A 21,270-nucleotide genomic window follows, 5' to 3' on the forward strand; every position below is an offset into this window, starting at 1 on the left:
GAAGCATCATTTTATAATTGATTTTAGAGAGTTAAAATGGAGTGTGAGGAAAAGTATGCCATCCAGGGTTAGTTTTATTAAACATGATTGAAGTTTGAACTTTTGTCCTTTACTGGAGCATTTATTTATAATGGTTGCTAAATAATATGAGAAATTAAGAAACTTTTAAAAAATAGAAATAACATATATTTTTAATTTTCAGAGACGTGGAGCAATTTCCTATGACAGTTCTGATCAAACTGCATTGTACATTCGCATGCTAGGTAAGTGTGGTTGTTTATTGAGATATCAGTTCTATCTGTCAAATAGACAATATGCAGAATGCATTTTAATAACTTTTTGCTTCTTTTTGGTCCATTGCTTTCAAAAGTATTTACATTTAATTTGGTATCAGACATTAAAAATACATTTGAAGATGATTTCAAAAAAGGAAGATATGGGCTGTCCTGTAATTCAGATTTCAGTGTGAAGAAAATATGGGAGTGAAGATGCAAATATATAAGAGAACTACTAAAGAACATGCCAGATATTAAATATATGATAGTGGTGTCATGCATTTACATTTATGTATAAATTGTATACATATATTTATTTTTAATGTCCTTTACCTGTGTTAAAGGTTAGCTCTTGTAGTTATAGTTCTTGTGTTGAACATGTAGAGATTACAGCAAATGATGAATACATATAAGATTAAGAATTTGTTATGTTTAAAGATAGTTGGAATGATTCATGAATAAATATTTGTATAGGAATGAGTTTCAGTTTAAGTTGTAAACTAAATATTGTTGTGTGCTAGCAGTTTTGAAATAGTGCAACTTCAACACAGAGAAAAAGATGTGGAAGGAATTTTTATTTTAAATTATTCATATTAGTTCCACAGACATAAGAAATACATCATAATCAGTGATTTATTTGTTGAACCCTTATAGTAACTTCTGTTTAGGTCAGGGGTAGCAACTTTGACTCTTTTATGACTTGTGGACTTCAATACCCAGAATTCCTGAACCAGCCAAGGCTGCCTACCCCTGGTTTAGGTTATTCATTGTTATAAATTTTACAGAAATGTGTTGGTGGCTTTTAGAGCACTGAACCCTAAAGTAAGCTCAGTTGTTAGTATTGAACAATCAGCAGACAGTAAGTGTTGGATGATATATCTATGAATTCTACTTTAGTACCTGGTCAATCATAGTAGAATCTCTGTGCATCCCCAGATAAAAAAAGAATTGCAATCCTGTTGAATATGGGAATTGAAAGTAAATGATTCCTTAAAAATAATTACAATAGATTAATTCTAGATTTCCTTTCTGGTATTTACCTAATTGTTATTGTTTATTATACAGACAAGCTCAGACTAATTTGGCAAATTTCATTCATCCTTGTTTGTTGCTGTACCACAGCTACTAACCTCCCTGCTTGCTTTAAAATTCCTTTTGTGGTATTTGTTGGCATTTGGCAACACTAGCAAAATATTTATTTTCATTGTTTCATTTATATTAACAAGCCTTAGTTGCTTAAAAAGCATTTCCAGCACTTTGCTAGATAAAGCAACAAATCCAAAGTCATTACTCTCTGTTCACCTGGTCCTTCCATGAAAGTGAAACTTAAAATGAAACCAGCTCTACACCAGGAGTGTCAAACTGCCCACCATGGGCCAGATGCATCACAGTGAAACTGCGCCTATCCCAATGCCGGCAGTAGCAAAAAAGTCGTGATATGTCGCGGCACGTCACATGTTTGACACTTCTGCTCTATACCATTGGTAAGCTTATCTAATTTCCAAATCTGAGTGTTTCAGTACAGACATACAGTTTATCTGGGACCATTATGAAAAACCAAAAGTAATAGTTTTGAACCCAGGTTTTTAGAATTAACATTATGATTGTTAGAAGATACCTTCTGATTGTTCAGAAAAAATAACAGTGCAATTACCAAAATGAGTGAGATAAAAGATAATATAGTCAGTAATGCCAGAGGCATGGTGACTGCACTCACGCCCTCCAGATTTCAGTTGAGTCACAGTTCAACAGACTGTTCTCAATGCGAAGACTTGTAAGATACAAATCAGATATGAATCCATATAAAATTCCAGTTTAATAATGCTATAGAGCTGAATATTCATGCTATCTGGTAGGTAAATTCACATAGATTTGGACTGTGAGAAAATCTGATTGAGTTGTTTAAGTACAGCCTTATGACTTTATCTGTATTGAAATTGATTCTGTGACTCCCAGTGAGATTGACAACTTTCACTGGACTGTGAATTTGGTCACTTATTTGCTAGGTCCAGTGTCCTGAGTCATTTGTTTGGGTCCATGTGGTGGTATTGCCATCTTTGAGGAGAGGATGATCCTTCTGGCTTGAAGAAGGAGGTAGTACAGCCCTTTTAAAAGAGACCATTGCTGGATTATTTTCCTCTGGATAGTTATTGTCCAGTTTCTTAACCTTCGCTTTATAATGTAGGTTGCTGAAAAAGTGGTTGGATAGTTCTTGTAAAGGGGCTTGGAGGAAGCATGTTATTTGGACCCACTCCAGGCTAGGATACAGCACTGAAATAGCATTGGTCACACCTCTTGATGACTTTTGGTGAAGATGGGATGGGGATGGTATGTCCATCCTTGTGCTTCTTGATATCTCAGCTATTTTCAGTACCATTGATATTCTTTTGACTGGTTGTAGAAGCTAGAAGTTGGAAATGCGATGTTGCAGTGGCTTGCCTCCTTCTTCAGTGATTAGTCCTAATTGGTATTGACAGTGGGGAGAGAGATTACATCTAGAGCCCCTTAGTACATGGTGCCTAAAGATTCTCACTCCCCCTTTTTAACACCTACATCAGGCATGCCAAATGTACGGCCCATGGGCTGCATCTCGCCTGAGCAGGCCATGCCCACCCCGGCACCGCCAAGGCAAAAAACAAACGATACGTCATCATTTGGTCCATGTTGCTATTGGCTTGACACCCCTGACCTACATGAATCTGTTGGGTGACATTCACAATCAGTGTGGAATCCAGTATCATCAATCAGTATGCTGAGGATACCGACTTGTATATCTCACCCTTGGGCTGTGAAACGGTCAATGGCCTCTGGAGGCTGTTTAGATCTGAATGAGAGAAATAGACAACCATGACAGAACCCTGACTGGCTGCGATTATTTGCCTTCCCCCCCACAAGGGATGTTTTTATCTTTGGCTTTGGATGGAATTACACTTTCCTCTGTGAGATTTATATATACGAGTTGAGAGTCAATCTGAACTCTCAGCTACTGCTGAAAAAGCAGTAAAGTAAGGAGCTCTTATTTTTCTGCTTATTCATTAGCAAGATAGCTATTATTTATGGCTATTGATGTTTAGATAATCTGGGCCATAAAGGTTTTTTTGAAATCCTGGGTTATCATGAATTCCTACCTTAAATCAGTATACATAATTCTGCATTGATAACAAAACAATTATGACAGTATTGGAAAAGTCTATTGGTATAATTTCATTTTTCCATCCAATATACCCAATTCATGCAACTAGCAAAAGAGTGGATTGTTAGTAACATTCTTTGTTTCATTTTATCTTTGTTTTGAGATATTGCAACTTGCTTACTCTGTTGTCAGCAGAAAACCAGTATGATTTATAAAATGCTGCTAAATTAAGGTTTTGTTTAGTCAATAATCTCTTTTCAGAAAGGATTCAAGGAGTGAAATCAGGAATGGATCTTGAATTTTTTTTTTTTAGTTCTATATAGAATACAAATGACTGATTATATTCAAGAATCTCCCACTGCATTTTGCATACCATCTTACATAATGGGGAAAGGAATGCATTTTAGCAACTGGGTCCATTTTGTTGACAAGTGGCCACAGTAGTTATTGGATATAATTTTGTACAATATTTGAATGTGGAATATTTAAATTAGAGAAAAAATAGCAATACACCTGAAACTGATAGAACTATTATTGATTCAGTTAAATAAAGCAAGGTGCCCAACATATTATGATGAATGTTTTTCTCAGGGAAAATACCAGTGTATCAAAAGCAGATAAAAGTGATAAGGTTTTAAAGTACTTATCTATTCATCATAATTGCAAAGAATCCCTTTGAAAAGAAATATTGTGTGTTCTGTTCACATTGAGCCTAATCTTTTTAAAAAGGAATGTTATCATGTTGGCATTGCCATCATACTGATTTTATTCTGCATTTGTTAAGCTTAATATCCCCTGAGGAAGATGTTCACTGAAACATTGGGCAAAGCATAATTCTTTAATCATTTCTGCTTTCTGCTCCTTTTTATTTTATAGGGTTTCCTGCTTGAGCAGGGTGTTGGACCAGAAGACCCCCAAGGTCCCTTCCAACTCTTTTATTCTGTTATTTGGTCAAATGCTTTCTGAAAGCTCAAAATACATAGAAAGAAATCTTACATTCTAAATTAATCCCATAACTATAAAACTAAGAAAGCATTTAAAAAAAGTTTAAAACTAAGTCTTGACTTTTCAAATTATTTTTATTATTAATAGATGAATTTATGTTCATCCAGGAGTGTATAACTTGAGGCCCAGGGCTACATGTGCTCTTCCCAAAGTCTAAATGTGTCCAAGAGACTTCTGAAAGTTGTTACCAAATAATATTTGTAACCTGTTGGAGAAAAGTTAATGCATAATTGTGTTTTAACTATATTTAAATATAAATGTAATAAATTTAGATCCTGTCCTGGCCCCACTCCTCCAGTATATGATTCCAAGGTTCAGGAAATTATACAAATTATAACAGTGTGTTATTTATCTTAACTATTGCTGGGAAGAAATTTCAAAGAATGGAAATTATATCTCAAATCATGGTATGTGAATCGTGGTATTAAATCATGGTATTTCTCCAGCGTGACGAGTGGAGAATCCACCAATGGGTTAACTTCGTCTTCTGCTCTGCCTCTCCTCCTGGGACGTCCCTGCCCCAGTCTCGACTAGTCTTGAGCCCAATTAGACTGAATTCTTGACTCCTGAAGTGATTCTTCTTTAAGTCGTATATTTCTGATATTTTGGTCAATCCGGGGGGGGGACTCCAAAGAACGAACGGCCGTTTGTTTGAGCCCTTTCTGCTGCAGGTCGCAGCACAACCACGAGGCTGGCCTGAGCCCAGCCGATCGCCAGACAAACAAGGAACAGGATGCCATTTTCCGGTCACCAAGTGTGACCCTGAACAAAGGGAGAGACAATCTCCTTTTCCCCTCCCAACCCAATCCTCCCACAGGGCTAGCCAGGATAGCCAAAGCAAATTCGGAATTCATTAGCACAGCTGATCAGTGGGCAATTTAAACCTCCCGCGGATCATACGGAAGCTGGAGAGCTGCGTGGGGACAATAGGACACACACGATGCTGGTGAGCTGCAGAAGAATATCACAGCTTTCGAAGGCTCTTCCCCTAAATCAGCTAAAGACCTCCAAGGCTCCTCCTGTTTCCATTGCCTGAAGCTGAGAATTAGCTGGTCGATGGAGGGCTTTTAGACTCCGCAGCTTCCTCCCAGAGTTTCCTTGCAGCTCCTTGGCTTCATTGCAGCTCACACAGACCGTATTCCAACCGAATACAAGTGCAGTTGTTTTTTCTTTGGTAGCCTGCAGGAAATCCAGCTGAGGGAGGCACAAGAGAGATTGAGTTCGGCCAATAAAAACCTCAACTCCACCCAAGCTCAACCCTTCTTCCTAGCCACATAGGAATAATAATAATAATAATAATAATAATAATAATAATAATAATAATAATAATAATAATAATATAAGATAAAATAAAAATAGTAATAATAATAGTAATAATTGAAGAGCACAAGACATAGATCAGCTCGCAATTACCCTGAACCAGACCGGAATTGTAAATCTTTCCAGTTAAGAATGGCAGATACCAGCACAGTTCAAACAGCGCAGGATCCTGCCACCACCAGCCCCCCTGCTTATAAAAGACAGAGATCATCCAAACAGGAGGTGGCTGGGAAGATCAAGGCCAAGGCAATATTGGCCAAAAGGCCTTCCAAAGCAGTGGATGGGGGGGGGGGGCTAAGCGACGTCACCAGGCTCTAGAGAGACAATTCTCCCAAGCCAAAAGGAGGCAAATCTCCACTGAAGACGAATTAGAGCCACCCAACTACAGGGAGGAGGAAATTTTTGGCACAAGGAAGGCCAGCCAGGAACCTTTGGAAACAGAGGCTGATACGGAACAGGGGAATGGCTCTCCCCTAAGTGAGGGGCCTGGAGATCTGGGTTCAGAAGCAGGCACCCGTCGCTCAGATAATCATGGAGCAATGTCTTCAGAACACCTTCAATCCATGATATCTCAGGCTGTTGCACAGGTCATGACCTCCTCAAGACACCATTGTTTTAGAACAAGGTCTGTGGCCTCTAGGGGCAGCTCCCGCTTTTCTCAAGAGGAGGCCTCTGTGTACCAAGACTCTATTTCCTCCTCTAGGTCTTCCAGAGGCAGGAGGTCTCCTGCGGAGGACCATGAGCTGATGGATCAGAGACTGTCTGACGAAGAGGATGTATCTCCAGATCCTCCTCCATTTGTGGGCCTGTTTAATCCGTCCTTATTCAAGACGCTGCTTCATAAGGCCAGCGGCACTGCAAATATCGAGAGGCCCCCGATTCTGTAGAAAGGAATCTCCACCAATCCCTCAACTAGTAAGGTCACAAACAACAAAGTGTTTTCACAGCCCACCTATACTCAACACTTTGTTCCCTGCCCACCTCTCTTCTTTGATTCTGTTCAGAACAACATGGGGGCACTGGGTTCCTTCCTCCCAATGGGTGGGGGGCAGACAAGAAAATGTTCAACATAGATCCGGCACTATCAGAGATAATAGAAGTGCCAACAATAGATGAACAACCCTCTTTTCTCCATCCCTGATAGCCGGGGATGCAGCGGAGGCCCTGAAATCAGAAGACAGGAAGATGGACCTCATCTTCTGCAGGGCACACCAGGCCTCGGCATGGGCAATCAAGGCAGGGATCCCTACGTCCTTTTTCGCCAGGACATCTCTTCTTTGGCTGCGCCAATTCCAGTCAAGTATTTCCCCGGTGGAGGAGAAAATTCACCAGAATTTAAGGTTAGTGGCGGCAGCGGAGCTCATGTCAGATTCCTCCTTACATGCAACCAATTTCTCTGCCACAGCAATAGTGTACAACACTGGTGCACGCAGATTGCTGTGGCTCGAGCATTGGAGAGTGGACATGAAGGCAAAGTGGTGTTTAGCGGTGGCACCCTATAAGGGTGGCTGGCTCTTTGGTGTGGCACTTGAACCTTTTCTAATTGAAAATAAGGACAAATGCAAGATCCTGGCCCACCTGACAAAGAGGACGGAGAGGAGAGCTCCCTCCTTTCCCGCAGACTGGCCTTCCGACCTGATGCAGGCACGGATCAGGACCTTTTCCCGTCCCTATCAGCCCAGATCGGACCGTCAAGGTGAGAGAAACAATAATAGGGACAGGTTCAAACAACAGGCCCAAGCAAGGCGGCCCTTTTGAGGAGCTGGGGAGCATCCCTACCGCAGATACAAGTGACAGCCCAGGGCCTCCCCATTGGTGGCCGGCTAGCCCTTTTTGCCCACAAATGGCAAGCCACCACCACGGACCTCTGGGTCCTAAATATCATCAGATTCGGTCTATCCCTAGAATTCCTCTCAACACCCCTGAACCGGTTCATTCCTTGCCCATCTCCAAAAGATCTGATCAAGAAGAACCTCACCAAGGAGGCCATCCAACACCTCCTGGACATTCAGGCTATAGAACCGGTAGAAAGAGATCAGTGGGGACAAGGATTCTATTCCATACTATTCATAGTCCCCAAAAATTCAGGGGGTGGTGGAGAGCAATACTAGACCTAAAGATTCTGAACAGACACCTGGAGTACAAAAAATTCAAAATGCAAACCCTTTGCTCGATATTAGCAAGCATCAGGAAGGAGGACCTTCTGACATCCATAGATCTGACGGAGGCCTAACTTCACATTCCCATACTTCCGGACCACCGGAGGTTCCTCAGGTTCTACCACACAGGTCAACACTTCCAATACAGGGCCCTATCTTCTGGACTTTCTTCAGCTCCCAGGGTCAATTTGTGAATCGCCGCGCACTTGAGAACAATTCCGGTGCGCATCCAATGCTATCTGGACGACATTGTCATCCATTCCTCATCGGTCCAGACAGCACAGTCAGACCCGGCACTGACTCTGAAAACCCTTCAAGACCACGGGTTCTCAGTAAACTTTTGGAAGAGTCAGACCGTTCCCTCAAACCGTCTTCTTCATCTGGGAGCAGTCATAGACACACAAAAGTGCACAGTCCATTTCTCTCAGGACCGTCAATGCAGCATTTGAACCCTGGTCAGGCTCATCCAAAGGAAACGGTCCTCAACACTGGCTACACTCTCACAGCTGCTAGGAAAGATGGTGTCATGCCTCGCAATCGTACCTTGGGCAAGGCTACACTCCAGAGAGCTCCAGTGGTTCCTACTTCCGTTTCAAAGAGTGGGGATAGGCTCCTCAAACCAAAGAGTGAAGGTGCCACCAAAGGTCCTGAGGTCATTGTAGTGGTAGTCCTCCCCAGCGATGGGGAAGGGACACTTGTTCAGGGAAGTCAACCGAGTCACCCTTACAACGGATGCCAGCCTATTCGGTTGGGGAGCGCACTTGCAATCACAGCTAGCACAGGGTCAATGGTCAAAGAAAGACCTAAAGCACAACATAAACTGGCTAGAACTCAGAGCCATACACCTGGCTCTCCGTCACTTCCACAGCACAGTGGCGCATTGACACGTGCTCATACTCACAGACAACGTGGCCAAAGCGCATGTCAACCGACAAGGAGGCACTCGATTCAGGGCCCTCATGAACGAAGCACAAGCGCTGGGAACCTGGGCAGAAAACAGTCAGCCTCCATCAAGGCTGAGCACATCTCAGGAGAAGCCAATCGCCAGGCAGACTTCTTGAGCAGGACAACGATAGATCACTCAGAGTGGAGCCTGCACCCTGCTCTCTTCAGAGAGGCAGCAGAGAGATTCGGCCATCCAGTGTTAGACCTGTTTGCCAGCCCAAAGAATACTCAGCTTCCGAGGTTCTTGTCTCGTTTTCCGACACCAGGAGCAGAGAGAGTGGATGTACTTTGAGGCCACTGGGCGAAAGGACTGCTGTATGCATTCCCACCTCTTCCTTTGATACGAGCAACCATCAGGAAGATATTGCAGGAGCAAGCAGAGGTAATACTCATTGCACCGCACTGGCCAAGACCGCCGTGGTTTGCTAATCTCGTAAACCTATCTACATCTCCACCGTGGAGGATTCCACACGACCAAATTTCCTTCAGCCAGGGATCCCTGCTACATCCAGACTCACAGTGGCTCCAATTGACTGCCTGGCGCTTGAGTGGAGTCTCCTAAAGAGAGACAACTTCTCACAAAGAGTCATTAGAATGCCTACAACTAACAGAATCTATGATTCCACTTGGAAAAATTATTGCCGTTGGTGCAACAGGCAACAACTAGAACCATGCAACATCTCTATCCCAGATATCTTAGACTACCTAGCGGAAGGCCTGGATAGGGGGTTAGTACCCAACACAATTTGTAGACAGGTGGCTGCCCTATCAACCATTCTTACCTATGGCAACTCTGAAACTTTAGCCAGACACCCAATGGTGGGATCCTTTGTAAAGGGCGCATCTAACAGTGGTACACAGATACCCTTCCTGGGATCTACCTAAGGTCCTACAGGCCATAACCTTACCTCCATTTGAGCCTGCCAGGACCTGTGACCTACAGTACCTGACTCTTAAGGTCGCCTTCTTAGTCGCTATTACCTCAGCAAGACGCATCTCAGAAATAGCAGCCCTGTCAGCGAAGGAAGACCTTTTATACCTTCCACACGGACAGGATGGTGTTACGTTTGGACCCCTCCTTCATTCCAAAGGTCAATTCCCTATTCTACAGAGCACAGGAGATGGTGCTACCAAACTTTTGCCCCGAACCGTCCCATGAACTGGAGCATAAGTGGCACACCTTAGACGTTCACAGAGTTTTAAAGCAGTACATCAAGCGAATGGCACCCTTCCGTAGATCGGAAGCACTATTTGTCTCCTTCCATTCTCACACAAGAGGTCGGAGGGTCACTGCATCCATAATCGGTAGATGGATTAAAAGGTGTATAGTGGACGCTTACAGGGCACAGTCCTTGACGGTCCCCAGATGAATCACTGCACATTCCATGACCGAGGCCCAAGCCTTGGGATCCTTGGCGGAGGCAAACCTCATCTCCATCCAGGCCAAACACATCTCGGGGGAAACAAACAGACAAGTGGACCTCCTAAGCAGGTCGATCGTGGACCACTCCAAATGGCGTCTGCATCCAGACCTATTCACAGAAATAATGCAGACGTTTGGGCAGCCAGTTATAGACTTGTTCGCGTCTCCAGTGAACGGCCAATTCCCGAGGTTCTTCTCAATGTTCCCATCATCCGGAGCGGAGGGAGTGGACGCCCTGCTTTGCCCATGGCTGGGGGGGGGGTCTGCTTTACACGTTTCCTCCTCTTCCGCTGATTCCGGCAACCATCTGCAAGATGTTACAGGAACGGGCGGAGGTCATACTCGTGGCCCCACATTGGCTATGAAGACTGTGGTTCGTGGACTTGGTGAATCTCTCCAGATCTCCCCCATGGAGGATTCCCCCAGGCTGAGTGTCACTCAGGCAGGGAGCTCTGCAACACCCAGAACCCCAATGGCTTCAGTTAGCCTCCTGGCACTTGAATGCCAGATCTTGAGTGGGGAATCATACCCGTCAAGAGTAATTTCCATGATTCAGGCATCCTGCCAACTCGCAACAAATCGCATCTATGACTTCACGTGGAGGAACTTCTGCAGTTGGTGCGAAAGGCGACAACTCAATGCCTCGGACCTAACAGTTCCAAACATCCTAGAATATCTGCTCGATGGCCTGGACAGGGGTCTAGCACCTAATACCATCCGCAGACAGGTCGCAGCGCTATCCACTTTTCTTACCTGCACCAATTTAGTCCCCTTGACACAACACTCCGGGATTCGCACCTTCCTTAAGGGTGCCACCAACACAAAACCACCCATAGTCTACAGGTACCCTTGCTGGGAATTACCACGGGTACTTTGGGCCCTCAGCAAGGCACTGTTCGAGTCCATCAAGTCTTGTACTCTGAGGACTTGTCCCTCAAGGTCACTTTCCTGGTCGCTATCACTTCGGCCAGGCGTATCTCTGAACTCGTGGCACTGTTGGTCAGGGAGGACCTCTGTTCCTTTCATCAAAACCGAGTGGTTCTCCGCTTGGACCCAACCTTTGTTCCTAAGGTCAACACCCTGTTCCATAGAACCCAAGAAATCGTCCTACCAGATTTTTGCCCCAATCCGTCCCATGCCTTAGAATGACAGTGGCACACACTGGATGTTCATAGGGCATTGCGATACTATATCAAGCGAATGGCGCCCTTCCGCAAGTCGGAAGCCCTCTTCGTCTCATTTCACCACACCTCTAGTGGGCAGAAGGTATCTGCCTCAACTATAGGCAGGTGGATCAGGGCTTGCATTGTGGAAGCGTATCAATCATTTTCTTTACCACCACCAGGGCAGATTACAGCACATTCCACTCGCAGTGCTGCAGCCTCTGCAGTGTGGGCCACACAGGCCTCTTATCGAGGAGGTTTGCAGGTCGGCAACATGGTCTTCACCCTTCCCATTCCTCCGACACTACAAGATAGACTGTTTTGCATCCGCGGACGCCTCCTTTGGAAGGAGGGTTTTCCACGCAGCATCGGCCTCTTCTGTTTCCCTCCCATTGGGACAGTGAGGCTTTGGTATGTCCCATTGGGCGTTGTCTTACCTGAATGCCTTTTCTCAGCACGGAGATGAAGAATCCACTCCCACACTTAAAAATAATTAGTTCATATTAGAGAACCGGGAGCCAACATGTCGAATTGTAGTCAGCCGCTTCGCCTTCATCAAGAATGGGGAGTGGTTACTCAAGGATGGATGTGGCAAATTTGGCTGACTTGGTCTAATGGGCAGGAAGGCAGAGTTAACCCATTGATGGATTCTCCATCTCCGTGCTAAGAAAAGGTGTTAGGTAAGACAATGCCCCTTCCCTTCCTTTCCAGTGGCAGGTTGTAGCTGCTTTGGTTCTGCACTCCTAAGGGATTATTTCATTTAGAGGTATGGAGAAATTAATTCCTTACATTTTCTGTTTCTTTAACTGACTTTGGTCTGTCTTTTCACCATTCAGCTAACTGGTGGCTCCTTGTCGCGAGTTGGGTTGCTGTATACATTTAATATACAACCAAAAAAACATACCTTGACTTGACTTGAACAATAATGGTCCTGATAGATTCATTCTGAGAAAATTGTGTGATTGCTGCTTGTGATTAGTGCTAGCTACAGTGAAAGTTACATTGAAAGTGACTTTCACTTCTTTGTGATTAGGATTTTTGTAAAAAAAAAAAACTTTGTAAGACAATCAACAGTTTTCAATTTGTAGCTTCTGTAGAAGGAAGGAAGGAGTTAGTAGAACTGAAAAACTCCTATATATGAATACATTTTTTATTCATTGCATAGAAATACCATAGGATAACGTGATTTTCTTCAAACCTCCTTCTATTTCCACTAAAGCATTTCTTATAATTCAGTGGTTATGCATTTTTAATAGCCATAAGTAGATTCCTTATTAGAAAAGCCAAATCAGTTTATAGATAAGCTCATTGTTTTAGAAGAAAAAGTCTCATAATTATGTCATATAAATGTTTTCTGCAACTGTATTCTAACACAAGATAAGACTTTCAACAATATTTTGAAAAGCAGTCAATGATAATAATCAACAAAATTATCATCAGTCAAATATCAAAGGTAGCTTTATTTGGAACAGCTTATATCCTGCAATAGAACCTTTAATATCATTAAACAACAACTGCCTGTCTCAGTTGCTTGGGAAAGAGTTGATAGATGGACAAAAATGGTAAATCCAGTCTAAACATGGCTATGTGATTCATCATAATATAAAATTTGGACCTAGTGAGGAAAAAGGTTATAAAATAATTAATAGTATATATCTGAATTCTGAGTACAATTTGTATCATATCAGCTTTTGCATACCTGAGAAGTATTTCTGTAATTTGGAAAAAAAAATCTAGGCATTGGCTAATACTGCTTGAGGGCCTTTGGTGTAGGTCAGGGGTGTGAAACTGCCGGCCCAAAAGCTGGTTGCATCATGCGGAGGCTGCGCCCACCCCAGCTTTGGCAATGTAAAAAAAGGCATGATATGTCGCAACATATCACGTGACGCAGCGAGTTTGACATCAGTGATGTAGGTGGTTAAGACATCAAGCTAGAAAGTAGGAGATGGTGAGTTTAATCCCATCTTTGGCATGAAGCCAGCTGGGTGACCTTGGGTTAGTCAGATTTTTCTCAAGCTTAGGTAGTGGCAACTGCTTCTGAAAAACTTTTGTCAAGAAAATTGCAGGGGCTTGTCTAGGCAGTCTTTGAAAAAGAGACATGATTGAATGGACGAAAAATTAATTATTTATTGTTTTGCCAGTATAAATAGTAAAAATGCTTCTTTTTGCTGAAGGGGGAAATACATACAGTAATTTTCATGTTAATATTACGTTTTGATATTTTAATGAAGATTGATGTAATCAAGCTAAGTAAATTTTAATGGAATTACTGTAATTGTGAAAGTTATAAATGTAGGATTGTATATATTAAAAATCTATCAACAGGTATCTTTTAGAAAAATGATTTGATACTAAAGAGAAAAAAGAATTTTGATATTTTTCTTTAGATATATTTTTGTCATTTATTATGGTAATTTAGTATATGATATTAAATTTAAATATCTAGTGAATTGTGTATGAGAAGGTAGAAAAGGAATTTATGACAAGCAGGGAACTGGATATTTGTAAAAAACTTCAAACTTGTGAAATTGCATTTAAGGTAGAGGAGCTGAGACAGTTCCTTGTATTATTGTTACCCTACATCCACAGAACGTCTACACCTTGCAACTGTATTCAGTTGCATTTTTCTCTGTAGCTCTTCGATGGTATATTTCACTCTTGACCCTATTTCCAGGAGATGTACGAGTAAGAAGTCGGGCAGGATTTGAAAGAGAGAGAAGAGGTTCTCATCCATACATTGATTTCCGTATTTTTCACTGTAAGTATTTAATAGCAGTACAGTAATGAAGAATTCCATTTGTGTTTGGCTGCTGCGCGTATAGTCATGCAGGTTTTATTAACTAATACTTCTCTTTTATGGAAATAATTTCTATTTGAGAAATTATGAACATACTCTATGTAGAATATTACAGTATTGTTTCTTAAGCTACATTATATGAAGTTGAAAAAAAAAGCACAATGGATTCAGACTTAAGGGTGTATGAGGAAACAAACATAGCAGTTGTCTCCAGATCTCTAAATTCAAGTATGTCTTTTCCTGGGATAGTGCAGTGCAGTAACTACAGAGAGTAATTGAATGATCTTTTGAAAAAACATAATTGTCTATCTTCACATATTAGGGCATAATTAGAGAATCTCATTATTGTGTAAATTTACCCGTTCCATTGGCAAAGAGGCAATATTCTATAGGAATGTAAAACTCCTCTCACCTCTCCCAGACTTTAAGAATTAAAGACTCTGATAGCATAGGACAGGGGTAGGCAACCCAAAACACTTAAAGAGCCACTTGGACCTGTTTCCCACCAAAAACAAAACACTGGGAGCCGCAAAACCCTTTTGATATCTAAAATGAAGATAACACTGCATATATCCTTTTTTACCTTTATTATAGGTGTGTGTGTGTTTGTGTGTGTGTTTGTGTGTGTATGTATGTGTGTGTGTATATATATATATGTATATGTATTTATGTATGTGTATGTATACACACACACACACACACACACACAGGTTAAAAAAGGATATATGCAGTGTTATCTTCATTTTAGATGTCAAAAGGGTCTCTCTCTCTCTCTGTCTCTCTCTCTCCCTCCCTCTCTATCTGCCCTTGGTCTGCCACTCCTCTTCCCCCGCTCTCTTTCTTTCTCTCTCTCTTTCCTCTCTCTCTCTCTCTCTCTCTCTCTCTCCCTCCCTCTCTCTCTCCCCCCCTCCTATCTGCTGCTCACCTGGCAAGCTTCAAGCTGTTGTTCAACAAGCTCAGGGATAAGCAACCTCGTCTCTTTTATGACTCATGGACTTCAACTCCCAGAATTCCTGAGTCAGCCTAGCTGGGCTAGCTAGCTCTCTCCTGCCCTTCCTGCTTCCTGCAGAGACGCAGCAAAGGGAGGAGCTCCGCCCAGTAAACTTTTCAGCTCCTCGGAGAATACTGTGAGTGCACTCTCTTTTACACATACACACAGACACAGATACAGACACACACACACACACACACACAGAGAGAGAGAGAGAGAGAGAGAGAGAGAGAGAGAGAGAGAGAGAGAGAGAGAGAGAGAGAGAGAGAAGCAGGGAAGCGCAATTGCCTCTCTCTGTCTCTGTCTCTCTCTGCAAAGGCAGAGGAGGCTGGGAGCCACAGGAGAAGCCTCAAAGAGCCGCATGCGGCTCCGGAGCCACAGGTTGCCGACCTGTGGCATAGGATGACCACTCTTTGTCTGTTTAGATAGCCATGATGATAAGGTAGAAGTGCAAATGTTTTCACTTTGGACATGGCTTGAAATTTTAATGATAAAATTCATAAGATTCTACTAAAAGATAGACTGTAGTTGCAAAATGAGAGGCTTGAGCAAATCATGACATACTGGATGTAATTATCTCTATTTTTAAAATACTATCTTCTATGAATGTTTAAAATGCTTGGATTAATCAGAAAGCTGCTTCTTGACAGAACACTGAAGATTTGTTTATTTCAGCTACATATGAATATTATGTAAAGAGGTTCTGATATTCCTGGGAGACTTTGACTTTATTGTACATTCTTTCATGGGATGACTTCCCCACATTTTGATTTGAATTTTCTTTAATTTGGAACACTTTCTTTATATGCAAAGTGGAATGTTTTGAGTATTTTGGAAGTATTTTAAGTTCAGCTGTTTCAATTCTGAAACACTTCATAGATACTCAGTTTAGGTTGCCCTCAAATTACAACCACTTGTTTAGTGACTGTTCAGAGTTACAGCATCATTGGAAAAAGTAAATTACAACCAGTGCTCACACTTACAACTGTCATAATATCTCCATGGTCACAAGATCAAAATTTGGGGGCTTGGCAACTGGTTATTTATTCATGGTGGTTGCAGTGTTTCATGGTTAGACAATTGCCATTTGCAGCCACTCCAGCCAGCTTCCAAAAGCAAAATTTATTGGTGAAGCTGGTTTTGCTTAACATAAACATAGTTTATTTAACAGCTGCAGTGAATCACTTAATTGTGGCAAAAAAGGTTTTAAAATCAGGTGTGACTCGCTTAACAATCACCTTAGCAGAAATTCTGGTCACAATTGTGGACATAAGTTGAGGCCTACTTGTATGTTGCTTTCAAAAATATGCTGAAGCTCTTCGTGAATACAATTCTTTCATCTATTCACTGTACTAGAAAAAAAGCAGGAAGTAACAATAGCTTTCTTTTTCTTTTTGTTTGAACTGTGAAACTGTAGTTGCCAGCTTTCAACAAGGCACAATCTTTAACACCATATGGCACTGAATTAAAATTCTGGTTTAATAAAGTTGCTTGACATAATTTTCTGATTCAGGTAAATTGAATGACCATTATCTGCATTCATCTTACTATAGTTAGGATCATCCAAGATTGTGCTGGAATCATTGATTGAAATGGGAATTTAGTGTCTCATTTTGATCCATCCTATTTTCTAGTCCTTTAATGTTGTCAAGTAAAAAGAGAAGGGAAAAGAGTATGCAATTGGAATTATGTTTTTCCTCTAGCATCTTGAAAATGCCTGCTCACTACTATTAAAGGGTATATCTCCTGATAGAAAAACATTAAAATAGTTTTTTGAAAGCAAATGAACTTGATCAGGTACTTTATCACTGGTGAGCATCTTAGTCTGAACTTTGGTAATAGTTGTCTATTGAATTTCCTTCCTTCCATCCTCCCTTCCTCCCTCCCTCCCTCCCTCCCTCCCTCCAAATTGTGCTAATATTCATGTATATTGGAGAGCAGGTAATTTAACAAGAGTTGTATCTTAATTATGAATAATAAGAGACTGTAAAACCTAATTCCCTACATGAACAATTATTGAGGTTATTTGAAGTAAGCAACAATGGCCGTGGCATATTACTGGGCCATGAGCCGTTCAGAACTGGGCCATGGAAGTGGTGGGTGCATTCCCACTTCTGTGAGCAGTGGGCAAGCAAGCGTGCACGCATTCCATTTGCATGAACATTAGGCGCACATGCCCACCACTTGTGGAAATGGAACTGAGCGCATGCACGCTTACTGACCACTTGCTCAGAACCATCTCCTCACCTGCTAGTCCGCAAATGTGAAAAGGTTGGGGAACTCTGGTTTAGAAGGCAACCATTTTCAGAGCCATTTTTTCTATTTTCATTGTTTTACATGGACATTAATAATCTTTAGCTTGAGAATGACAGCTGAAATGTTTAAAAGACAACCTTTATTCACACTAGAAATAGAGGTTAAAGAGCCTTAAAAGGAAGAAAAGGCAATTGAAATACATCACGGAGTGAGATTTGCTGGTATTTTCTGTACCAAGTTGGAAGGTCTAAGCTGCCAATTACTTATACTGAGTGCATTAATGTGAAAATTATTCTAGCTAACTGGTTATGTGACTCTTCACTAAATTGACTCAAAAAATCCACCATGATATTGTCTACATCTAGGCAGATTGATACAATTTGTCTATGTTTCAGTTAGTGATTTTTCTTATTCCTGCCTTGAGAATCTGGGAGTTAAATTTAGAGTCCTATGGGAAAAGTATGTGCTGTACCATTGTCGATTGATCTTGTGAATGATAACCACAGGACAGTATATTAAGTCATTCATCCTTACATTTCTATTTTATTGTTAAGATGGAAAAAATAAGTTTATTCATTTGTTCTTGTTTGGCAGGAATATTGCTGTGATAGCACATTTAAATGTAGGAAGTATCTGTAGCTGATTGCTCTATTAACAAAGATTAATAAATTTCAGTCCTAGAAATGTTAGTTAACAAGACAAGAGAGATAATGATATTTGGACTAACATATACTCATGAGCTTTCTAACTGGAGTATAATTCTATTGGTTTTATATTTTCACTGTATCTTTTGGGTTGGATTAAAATGGGCAGTAAAGAACATGAAGTCATGTGACTAATAACACTTTATAAATGTACACATAATATTTGACTAATACTGTTTGGAAAGTAGCTATATACATCCCCCCATAATTGTAACTTGTTAGAGCATGTTCTGATTCCTTCTGTTGCTATAGCCTTTTCTCAGTCACTACCCATATACATGTGAAATTGTTATCAGACTGAATCCATACCTACTTGTACATTGTTTGTTTCTGATAACTCTATGTTAGAGTGGATTTTAGAAATATTGGCATTATAGTACAGTTTAATGTGTGTGCTTTTCAGATGAAATTGTTATATCTCAAGTTTTGAAAATTGCCTCAGAATCTTGACAAGGAGTAAAACTGTAGTGTAGAGTTATACTTATATAGGCACATACTTAAAATGTGATTGCAACCAAAAGTTTGAAACTTCTAATTTAGTTATTTTTAGTATATTAAAATAAAGCCAAAACATTCTAATGTTTTTTCTGTGCCCTGTACTTTCTCATTACCAATAACTTGACAAGGATTTCAAAAAATCTAGTGAAGATCAATATTGCTCTTAACTTCACAGTATTGCTAATCTCTGAATTGTTCCACTTTACTAGTAAATGTACATCTACATATCCATACATACATACATATAATCAGAAATTAATCCTGTTAATATTTGTGGAATTTATTCTCAATATGTAAGTGCATATAAAATTATAGTCTAGGTAGGTTAAACTGTCATGGTATAGTTAATTGAAAACTGGCACTTTCAGTTAATATTATTACAGAATGTATACATTATTTAAGCTTTGTGTGCTTCATGTAAAGATATATTTTTTGTAAAATGTTTCTAAATGTTAAAAAGCCAGAATGTTTTAAACTAGATTTTATTATAGTTTCATTTACTATTATTTGTTGGTTCCAGAGTTGTCCATAAAAATGCTTGAAGAATAGAGTCTTAATCTACTTGAGATCTGTGTTCACAGATGGACATTTATTTTGTGGAATTCAAATGCCCTTATCATCTCTCTATATCAGTGTTTCTCAACCTCAGCAATTTTAAGATGTGTGGACTTCAACTCCCAGAATTCTCCAGCCAGCATGCTGGTTGAGGAATTCTGGGACTTGAAGTCCACAAATCATAAAGTTGTTGAGGTTGAGAAACACTGCTCTATATCACCTCCATCCATAAGATTCCTCAATCTTTTGTTACAGATTTTTTGAAATGAAAAGTGAAAGGGATTGTGCATTCATTTGGTGTTAGCAAGTTTGAAAACTCTTGTTCTGATCAGACCCTTACTTAGACCTATGACGCTTATGTAGTTAATTTGTAAACCTGGCCATTTGGATGGCCTGCCTGCCTCCCTTAGAAATTGACACATAACACTAAGTCATAATGTAAGAACTGATACCAGTAGCTGAATGCTACTTACAGAATTTAAAGAAAAAAATGTTATTCACTCTTTAAGTTGTGTCCAGTTCTTCACAACCACAGGGACAATAGCATGCCAGCCCCCCCCCCCCTGCCCAAACTCAGACTCAAAAGACTCATCTATATATGAATTATATGTTAGTAACTTTGGAAATAATTTCATGTTTCTTGTACTTCAAATTCTGGCCAGCTGGTTTGGGTCCTTGGAATAAAATTATACTTTCACTGCTTTTACTTTACTTTGTTGTTTGCAGATTATTGGGCCAGAGGGAGTAAAGGGTTGATAGGTTAGATATGATGTTCAACATGGTACTTCTTTTTCCCCTATAACAGTTTCATGGATATATCAGTGTATAGTAAGAACTGCTAAGGTTATAAAGAAGAGGAGTCAATATAATAAGATGTTGAAGCAGGTTTGGGGAAAGCCAGGTTTACGTCCACCTTCAGTCACAAAAATCCATTGTGATTACCAGATCTGACTTCCTCCCATTCAAGTTATCTTTTCATAAGCTGATCCCAAAGCTTGGAAGAAAGATGATACATACATATATAAATAAACGTACCTGAGTATGCTAAAACAAATGCATGCTTTTCACTTCTGAAATGTTTATTTTATAGTAATGGACAAGTATGTGAAATTTTTAGAGTACAGTTTTGTCTGTATGGAGAAATGATTTCCATTTTCAAAAATAAACTTTTTGAGAATCATTAGCTTTTTATGTAGACATCTATTTTTCTCTAGTATTCCTTTCCCTTTTAATTGATATATTTCAACTTGGTCAACAGTGTTCTTTTCCTGCTGTCATGTACTTTCTTCCTCTCTTTCCCAGTTTGAAATCTGAGAAAAATTGGTCAATTTGATCAGAAACATGACCATGTTTCTCTTCTGTAGATCCTTTAAAAACATGTTCTAGAATAAAAAGACATTCTAAAAGCACAAACTGTCTTTCTCCTTATTCAGTTCATGGCTTCTTTAAACAGAGGTGATTTTTTTCATTTTTTGGGAAGTATTAGGATTTGTCTTTAAAGCGCTATTGGAAAAGGAATGCGAACTTATCTTGTGAAGATACATGTCTTGCTTACAATTAATGTCTTTATTTACAGGATTGTACTTTTGATATCCAAACCACTATTCAGTGTTTGATGAGTGTATTTATTTTGAGGTGTAGGAGTTTGATATATTGGATGAAAAATACCTCAATTTTTCTTGATAATGGTAATTTTACATTTATTTTGTATTCATTTCTATTTTGCCTTTCTTTGAAAGAACTGATTGAGTACAATTAAATGTAGTATAGGATAATGCATTAAATCATATTGAATGTGCTTCTGAAATGTGAAGTTACGTCATGGGGTTAAATTATTTAGCATGAGACTTAATGCAGAGAACTTAAAAGTAGTACAAGTATTCCTCCTTTAGCAACTTTTTTATTCAGTGATCATCCACAGTTATGATTGTGGTGAAAAAGTTAACTTTATGACCGCTCTTCGCATTTGTGACCTTCACAGGTCTGTAAAGCAAAGGAAAGCTGAAGTAAGATCATAAAGTTGCTTTGGATAGCAAAAGGTGCGGT

At 40.4% G+C, this 21,270-nt stretch overlaps 1 protein-coding gene across 2 annotated transcripts in view; it reads left to right on the forward strand.

Moving 5' to 3' along the window:
* The window catches only part of PDE7A (phosphodiesterase 7A), a 47,160-nt gene that overhangs the window by 5,189 nt on the left and 20,701 nt on the right, over window positions 1-21,270 (forward strand). Inside the window, exons 2-3 of one of the 2 annotated variants that reach the window (XM_039335463.1) lie at window positions 203-263; window positions 14,098-14,181. In XM_039335463.1, coding sequence (XP_039191397.1) covers window positions 203-263; window positions 14,098-14,181 — 145 coding nt within the window. The remainder of the gene's footprint in view (window positions 1-202; window positions 264-14,097; window positions 14,182-21,270) is intronic. The other variant, XM_039335472.1, reaches the window with a different exon arrangement.

This window comes from Crotalus tigris, unplaced genomic scaffold (genome assembly GCF_016545835.1).
Source record: "Crotalus tigris isolate CLP2741 ecotype Arizona unplaced genomic scaffold, ASM1654583v1 scf7180000017546.9332058, whole genome shotgun sequence".
NCBI lineage: Eukaryota > Metazoa > Chordata > Lepidosauria > Squamata > Viperidae > Crotalus > Crotalus tigris.